General features: G+C 36.0%; 1 protein-coding gene across 1 annotated transcript; it reads right to left on the bottom strand.

Annotated features, from left to right (window-relative positions):
* Window positions 1-201: 201 nt before the first annotated feature.
* On the bottom strand, window positions 202-8910 carry utp4 (UTP4 small subunit processome component). The gene is made up of 17 exons (XM_084124073.1): window positions 8793-8910; window positions 8316-8481; window positions 7972-8160; window positions 5858-5942; window positions 5686-5775; window positions 5373-5578; window positions 4652-4823; window positions 4471-4562; window positions 4283-4379; window positions 3269-3333; window positions 2942-3064; window positions 2630-2783; window positions 1971-2077; window positions 1240-1335; window positions 951-1136; window positions 542-652; window positions 202-447 (listed from the first exon to the last, which is right to left on the bottom strand). The coding sequence occupies exons 2-17, from the start codon at window positions 8472-8474 to the stop codon at window positions 331-333; spliced, it is 2049 nt and encodes a 682-aa protein (XP_083980199.1). The 5' UTR covers window positions 8475-8481; window positions 8793-8910; the 3' UTR covers window positions 202-330.
* Window positions 8911-9322: the final 412 nt, after the last annotated feature.

The following is a 9322-nucleotide window of genomic DNA, read 5'->3' as shown; positions in this document are numbered from 1 at the left end:
TTTTACAGACAAGTTGGTACTACAGTATTGGCATTTTGGTGTTTCTTCCCCCTTCAATAAATGCCCATGAGTCAGTCTAGTATTTGTTTCAATTACAGAAAACTATTTTAATAGTTTTAGTTACTAATAACAACACTGATGTCAGAACATACCCAAAGATGTCAAACCTAAAATTTCTAGACAAAAGACCAACACAGAGGGTATGGTAAATTTCTTTTTTAATACGGTCTCAGCAGTTTTTACAATGGGGGAAGAGGGGAAAATGTGCAGTCTCTGAATAAAACACTTCCACACTGAGGCCACACACGCACAAACAGGGGAGGTTTACTATTAAGTGGCAAATTTCTTTTGTTTGATGGGTGCAGGCAACTGAGTGAATATGTCCACTAGAGGGCGCTCAACCACCACCAGAGACTGATCTGACATCAGCTCAACGTGCAACATCTCCTAAAAGACAGAAAGAGAATAAAAAGTAATTAATTTTCCATCCAAAATTTCAGGAAAAGGAAAAAAAAAACATGTACATGTTGCTCCTACACACCCTGAAGGTCTTGCAGACTTTGAAAGCATGGTTGTGAGATTTCCTCTTTTCCTTTGGGAGGCTCTTCAGCGTCAGCTGATTGAGGAATTGTGTCTTGGCATCAGGCAGTGGCTAGAACAGACACATGCATTTTTGAAAATTCATAAAAAAATTCAATTAATAATAGATGACCATAAACGACCAGCATTAGAAACATTCAGTTCACAACCATATAAAGATACATGATTCCAACAAATGGAAGATTCTAAAAATACAAAAAAGAAAAAGGAATTGAAGAATGAAAATGTTTAGTGAGAGGTTTCAAAATAATACCACTTGGTTTGATAATTGCAAACATTAATTCTAAGCGTGGCAAATGCTTTCTTAAGTCACTAAATGTAATGACAGAGCATGACTAAGTCGGTCTCACCAGGCTTTTATCAATGATGCAGAACACGTAGGTATCATGCAGGATGACATGGGAAGGATTTTGGGGATTAAACATCACGTTGAGGCACGGTGTGTCTTTTTCCAGCCAGATATAATGAAGGCCATTCCTCTGCACCGATCTGCTCCAGTCCGTGTATTGTTTCCGCTCTATGGAAAACTCAAACATCTGTGGTGAACAAAAATGCATAAGAACAAGAAAAACAATCTAAGCCACTTCAAATCACAGTTATGCAATTCAATGGAGGTTGCCATAAAAGCTCACTAATTACCTGTTGATCTGCATGTATCATGAATAGACAGTTTGTTTCTGGGTGGATGGCCATGGCACTGACAGCAGAACTGTACATAGGGACTGTGCAGTGAAGCTGAAACATAGGGGTCATCGTTAGGTGTTTGGTGTTTTAAGCCCCCAACGGTTGAGGGTAGGGTTAGCTGCCTCTAAGGAGCCATTGGGGGCTTAAAACACCATCGAGCGTCATCGTTAACCATAAAAAAAGAAAATAATTTATATATATATATATATATATATAGTTCATCTTCAGAACACAAATTAAGATATTTTTGATTAAATCTGAGAGCTGGATCACTCCTCCATAGGCTTCTATGGGATCGAAACTTGCCGGCACAGAAAGTTAGAAAAGGCTTTTAGAAAAGGAGTGATCCAGCTCTCAGATTTAATCAAAAATATCTTAATTTGTGTTCCGAAGATGAACAAAGGTCTTACGGGGTTGGAACAACATGAGGGTGAGTAATTACTGACAGAATTTTCATTTTTGGGTGAACTAACCCTTTAAGCCTGAGGCTTGTTATATCACTTTTGATGTGAAAGCGTCTTTACATTTGCCAAAAACAGAACTTCATCCTGGTCTGCCGAAGTCCAGACCAGGAGAGAAAATAGTGATGTAGTGAATTACTCTCCAAAACTTTTAAATGAGTAACACAATATTGTAAAGCATTTCTTTTAAAAGTAACTTTCCCCAACACTGGACATAAAACACACCTCCTTTGTATGCAGGTTGTAGACGTGAACCTCGTGGTCACTGTTAGCAGAAGCCAACCATTTGCCATCCTCGCTGGCTGCCAATAAGTGAATGGCCTGATGGGAACCTGTTAGAGGAGGATAATCTTGTTACATACACACTTCTGTTCGAAGGTTTGGAGTCTTTAAAAAAAGTTTTTAAAAGAGGTCTCTTTTGCTCACCAAGGCTGCATTTATTTGATCAAAAATACAGTTAAACAATAATATTATTTTTTAATTATTTTAATTTAATGTATATATATTTTTTATCTTAATATACTTTAAAATGCCATTTTTTCCTGTGATGGCAAAGCTAAATTTTCAGCATCATTACTCCAGTCTTCATTGTCACATGATCCTTCAGAAATCATTTTAATTTGCTGATTAGATGCTCAAGAAATATTTCTTATTATCAACAATGTTGAAAACAGTTGTACTGCTTAATATTTGAGGAAACCATAATACATTTTTTTCAGGATCCTTTGATAAATATAAAGTTACGAAGAACAGCATTTCTTTGAAATATATTTTGTAACATTATAAATGTCTTTACCGTTACTTTTGATCAAAATGCATTAATTTTCTGAATCCGTGAAATGAATTTTCACAGCGGCTTAAAGATAAATCCGTATAGTCCTCACCTGACTTAGGTTTAAGGGTGCCCACAAGCTTGCAACCTGACTGGCTGAGCGAGACCACATGCACTGATGAATGTGTGGAGGCGGAAAACAAATGGGAGGAGTCTGAGGAGAAGCAAAGCTTGGCTGAGCTGAGTACCTTTGGAATTTTGGATATCTGAATGAAGAAAAACAACAACTTTTTAATCAGTTTTCATGGGACCTTTATCTAAGGCCATCAGACACTTCAAAATTCAAGGAGAGTCTATGCATTCTTTACCATGCTTCAAAGTTATGTAATGTGTTTTCATGCAGTTCTGTGGAAATCTACAGTACCTTGGTGATGCTGATGTTGTTATTGTCGCAGTGTAGCCTGTAGAGCCCTAAACTGCTGGTTGTGGAATATGCAATCCATTCTCCACAGGGAGATACGGCACTGCAGCGGATGTGATCCTCTCCCTGCAGATAAACATCACAGTTCAATCACTTCATACATTTCAGCAGCACTATGGATGTCACAACTCTCACCACATACTGCAGAAAGTTATACAGATGACTATTCAATATGGAGATTATAATTTAAACCAAGTGTAATGTTTTAAAAATATTCACGTCATGCTTTAAAGACAAAAATGGCATTGATTTTCAAAGCAAGAATGGTACCTTCACTTTCAAATGAAGCAATTTCTCTGGATTTTTTTTTACAAGTAAACTGCTTCCTGGTATGCCTGAAAACACAGGACAAATACATAATAAAACCAAGGAAAAATTGAGATTTCATGCCAAAGTCAATTAGAAAATATTTCATACACTATTAGTCAAAAGTCTGGAGACACTTGACTAAACTAAAGGCTTAAGCTTACCTGCTTAATATTAGTTTTATAAAATGTGCCGACATTCAGTATACATGGGAACTCCTTCAATACTGTATAAAAGTATCTCTGAATGCACCTCATGAAAGAATTAGATGGATGGCTACTTTGAAGCAGCTCAAATGTATGATTTTTTATGCTTAACATTACAGTCACACACACACTACCTTTCAAAGGTTTGGGGTTGGCATAATGTTGTTTAATGTTTTTGAATGAAGTCTCTTATGCTCATCAAGGCTGCGTTTATTTGATCAAATTACATTAAAACAGTAATAATGTGAAACAGTATTACAATTTAAAAATAACTTTTCTATTTTAATATATTTTAAAATGTCATTTATTCCTGTGATGGCAAAGCTGAATTTTTAGCATCATTACTCCAGTTTTCAGTGTCACATGATCCTTCAGAAATCATACTAATATGCTGATTTGGTGCACAAATATTGAAAACAGCTGTGCTATTAATCTTTGTGGAATAATTTTTTTTCTTCAGGATTCTGTGATAAATAGAAGGTTCAAAAGAATTTTCAGCATTTATTAGAAAGGGAAAACGTTTGTAACATTATAAATGTTTTACTGTCACTTTTGATCATTGCATCCTTGCTAAATAAAGAAATTATTTTTTTCCTATTTTTTTTTAATGTTAGTGTAATTCCCACACTTCTATAAACGCCGCTTCATAGCTTTTGTTGACTTAACTATCATTCTAAAATGTGGGAAATAGTAATTGTAAAGAATGATTAGGTGTGTCCAAACATCTAACTGGTAGTTATGATATGAATATCACATTGAGTAACATCTTCACCTTGTCCTTCACTCTCTCCTAGTCTCCAGAGCTCCAGATGACCAGGGTACTGGAAAAGCATCAGGCCTGCCTTTCTTGCACAGGACACCAGACTCCTCTGCAATGAAAAAAGCAGAACAAGTCCCTCCAATTAAGAGTCAATTACAAACATGTTTTCTATGTGCATGTCACAATTTCACAATACTCACATGAGGAAAGATAATCTTCTGCAAGGCACAGGCCGATGACTTCACTTCGATCTTGTCTAATAAAGGTCTCACGACCAGCTGTGTGTCCATACCTGAGACGAGAACGCTCATTTAAACAAAAATACTTCAGTCATGTGATGAAGGCAGCTCTGTTCGAATCAACAACAAAAAAACACCTCACCTCCCGAAACCACAGCCGTTGTGATCTCCGCCACAGCTCTGACATCATGAGTGTGGTTCCTAAATGTTCTGGTTCTGACCCATTCTTTGTCATTCTTTTCCAGAACCGAAGAGATGAACTGGAACTGTACCACAAATCCTTCTGATGTCCCGGCCACTAAGCTGTCCTCATTCTGTCATTCAAGAGGGTACAATGAGAATTTTCCTATCTGTATTCTTGTAGTATGTCATGTACTCTATATGTACACTAACCATTTAAAAGATTGGGGTCAATAAGATTTTCGTTCTTTCTTTGAAACAAATTAATTTAGCAAGGATGCATTAAAATGATCAAAGTGACAGTAAATACATTAATAATGTTACAAAAAATGTATATTTTAATACTGTTCTTTTGAACTTTAAATGCATCATGGTTTCTACAAAAAAATATTAAAAAGCATAATTGTTTTCAACATTTATAATAATAAGGAATGTTTCTTGAGCACCAAATCAGAATATTAGAATGATTTCTGAAGGATACTATGGCACTGACGCTGCTGAAAATTCAGCTTTGCCATCACAGGAATTGTATTTTAAAATAAAATTTTACAATATTACTTTTTGCTGTATTTTTGATCAAATAAATGCAGCCTTGGTGAACATAAGAGACTTCTATAAAAATATTTTAAAAGCTAGTCTATAAAGTAATAAATGTGACTGCAAATTCGCAGCAATCTTCTCACCTGAGAGACTGATAAAGCCAGCACGTCACATTTTGAGACATTATGGCTTTTGATTAGTGTACCAGTGTGATCGTTCCACATTCTGACCATTCCCCCAGAGTCTCCACTGATGATGGTCCCATCTGAGAGGTAGACCACACACCACACCATGCACTCCTTACTGCGGGATGTCCCTCTGTCAGTCAGCATTCTGTGAATAGACTGACCTAAAAAAACAAATTACACACATGACTACATTAAAGTTCTCCAGCTCATGTACTCATTCTACATGACTGCAATAAGGTGTTTTGGAAGAAAGAAAAATTCTGTTTACCTGTCTCCACATTGAAAATCTGGATCATATCTATCATTCCAGCAGCTATTTTGGAGCCTGATGGGTGCCAGGACAGAGAGATGATGCGGCCTATGGAATTAGGTCGACAGATGTTCAGACGTTTTCTATTTTCTAATAAAGTAACCATTCAAGACATGCATCTGAAACTCACCTTTCTGCCTGTCCAGATTTCTCTCAAACTGGATTTTGTCTTCATTCACCGCAAACAATTTCACAGTTCCGTCTTCACAACCAACCTACAAACGTTAAACCACAAAATCTGAACAAACTTCTTTTAATGAAATGTCTTGTGTTATCTTTTCTTAAAGTCACTATGAAATCAAAATTGACAATTCTTATTTATGGAATATAATATTTATTATAAATTCATGTTTCATGTGCCCTCGTAGTTTTAATCAAAATAACTTCCCCGCCCTCTTGCACCAACATCTCTGATAAGTTTACCAGCATGAGGGCAGGACAATCAGTCACTCACATGAGATCACAGCACTAGCAAACCACAACCATCCAATCAATCAATTCATTGGGCAAAACATTTTTTCTTGTTTGAGAAGCCGTTTCACTTGGATATACTTCATAATAATGGAAGAAAAGATTATCGCAACTTCTACTTCATGCTGATTTTAATCGCGTGCTATCGGAATTATCGTAAATACGAGTTACCTAGTTAAAAACAGGACATAAACTTTATTAGTTTTTTCCCACAATAGCTACATCGCCTTGTCTTGTCGTTAAAGGGATACTCGACTTTTTTTGGAAATAGGCTCATTTTACAACTCCCCCAGAGTTTTACCGTTTTCAAATCCATTCAGCCGATCTCCGGATCTGGCGGTACCACTTTTAGCATAGCTTAGCATAGATCATTGAATCGGACAAGACCATTAGCATCTCTCTCAAAAAAATGACCAAAGAGTTTCGATATTTTTCCTATTTAAGACTTGACTCTTCTGTAGTTAAATCATATACCAAGACCGACGGAAAATGTAAAGATGCGATTTTCTAGGCTGATACTAGGAACTATACTCTCATTCCTGCGTAATAATCAAGAAACTTTGCTGCCGTACCATGAGTCCAGCAGGCGTAATGATATGACGCAGCGCCTGAAAATAGGTCTAATAGGTTAGACAAACTTAGTCCCGGTCACGTTGAAAGTTACCGAGCTGGAGACCTATTTTCAGGCGCTGCGTCATATCATTACGCCTGCTGGACTCATGGTACGGCAGCAAAGTTTCTTGATTATTACGCAGGAATGAGAGTATAGTTCCAGCCATATCAGCCTGGAAAATCGCAACTTTACAATTTCCATCGGTCTTGGTATATGATTTAACTACAGAAGAGTCAAGTCTTAAATAGGAAAAATATAGAAACTCTTCGGTCATTTTTTTGAGAGAGATGCTAATGGTCTTGTCCGATTCAATGATCTATGCTAAGCTATGCTAAAAGTGGTACCGCCAGATCCGGAGATCGGCTGAATGGATTCGAAAACGGTAAAACTCAACTGTTTAACTCTGGGGGAGTTGTAAAATGAGCCTATTTCCAAAAAAAGTGGAGTATCCCTTTAAAGCAGTGCATACTTAAATATAAGAATAATCATTTGAAGCATATTGTATGTTTTATACACAGCGAAAATAACCTGTATTTGACATCAATTACAGAATTGTCAGTAAGCTGATTATCTTGATAGTGAATGTTTATATGATTGTCAGTGAAGGGGACACTAAATATCATTTAATACGATTTTCCCAATAAATTGGCAAGAATAAACCTTGTGTCCTCCATGATTCCTGTTCTTTCCGACAACTAAGCACTTGAATGCAACAAGTGGGAAGTAGGAAAGTTCCTAGTACATAACGGCAGCATAAAATAAATGGCACTTGTTTTGATAATGAAATACAATGGCATTCATACATTAGGTGTGGGTGGTTTTTGGGTCACTGTATAAATGAAATGAAAATGAATAAAAATTATCCAAACATTTACTCTCCCACAATTTTACCCTCAATTACGGATATTTTCCTTACAAAAGCGCATCGCTTCATAAGGCATTTATTAACTCCCTGAAGTCGTATGGATTACTTTTATGATGGATGGATGTGCTTTTTTTTGGGCTCCTGGGCTTCAGGATAATTTTTATATAACTCCAATTGTGATTGGCTGAAAGAAGAAAGTCATATACACCTAGGAGGAGGATGGCTTGAGAGTGAGTAAATTATGGGATAATTTTCATTTTTAGGTGAACAAACCCTTTAAGGAAAGCAAACCTACCGCTAAGTGTGTTCCTTGCTGATTGCCTGTAATGGCCCAGATTGGCCCTCCATACGCATCTATGGTGTATTTCACTCTCTGGTTTGTCAGGTCATACTCAGTTATTTGACCGTTTAGTCCTGCACTGAACAGACGCTCACCAACCCATGTCAGGCCTTCAATCCCACACTGCTCTCTGCCAGGGATGATCTGTGGACATAGGAAACATTAAGCATCTTTAACGCACTGTTTGCTGGTCAAAAACCAATGTATCAACATAGCTCTGGTACCCAAACTTAAGATGAAGATGTCTATGATCACTGATTTGATAAATATGACAAAGCATTACTTAACGTGTAAGTTACCTTTCCTTGGAAAAATCTGTCTGAACAGAGGAAAATCTCCACAGCTCCGTCCATCCTCGCCACTGCCATCGTTTCGTTCTGCTGGTTGAAAGCCAGGGCTCTGATTGCTGAGGGCATGTAATCAAAGAACCGAACCCGGTGAACTTTAAACTCCCCCATCGCTGATCTGAAATATATGGACATCATAAGAACATTGCTTTTGTCAAAGAAGAGTTAATATTTTGCTCAAGTAACGTTCAGTGTGGACTGGTCACTCGTGATTAAAAACTATACAAGGAGCCTAATATAACTATAAGGGTACCTGTTTAAATATCAATATTTGCTAAAATATTTGCAAAAAGTGGCTAACCGTATCATGTTATGGCTTGTTTCTGAAATTGTCTTTCCAACTTTTCTACTTATAGGTGACACAGCCTTAATACCGTATGATCCGAGAAGAACGGAATACAATAACAAAATGACAATCTCTTTTCTTACCCTCTTTTCGTATGTATTTTATTCTCTTTCAGATGTTTTTCCACTTAGAAGTAGTGCACACGTTGTGCTGCAAGATCCACCACGTTGGTTACTCTTGACCCCGGAACGGAAACCCCTGTCTACAAAAAACTAATTTCAAAATAAAAGTCCCGAAACAACATGAAACAAATTATAATATTTACAATACAGGTTAATTCTATAATAAGAATATAATTACATGAATTATATTATTAATGTTACATGTTTATAATATTTATTATATAATTTGATCATTCAAGAGAGCTTACATCACTAGCATAATGTATTCTTCAAGAAACATTAACATCACACTCTTTCATTCACTTGCAAATATTAAACATTATACAAACAAGTATGTATAATATAATATAATATAATATAATATAATATAATATAATATAATATAATATAATATAATATAATATAATATTGCATTATATATATATATATATATATATATATATATATATATATATATATATATATATATATATATATATATAATGCAATAT

This window comes from Abramis brama (assembly GCF_963993115.1).
Source record: "Abramis brama genome assembly, chromosome: 9".
Taxonomy (NCBI): Eukaryota; Metazoa; Chordata; class Actinopteri; order Cypriniformes; family Leuciscidae; genus Abramis; species Abramis brama.
This window is presented reverse-complemented; position numbering and strand designations above follow the sequence as displayed.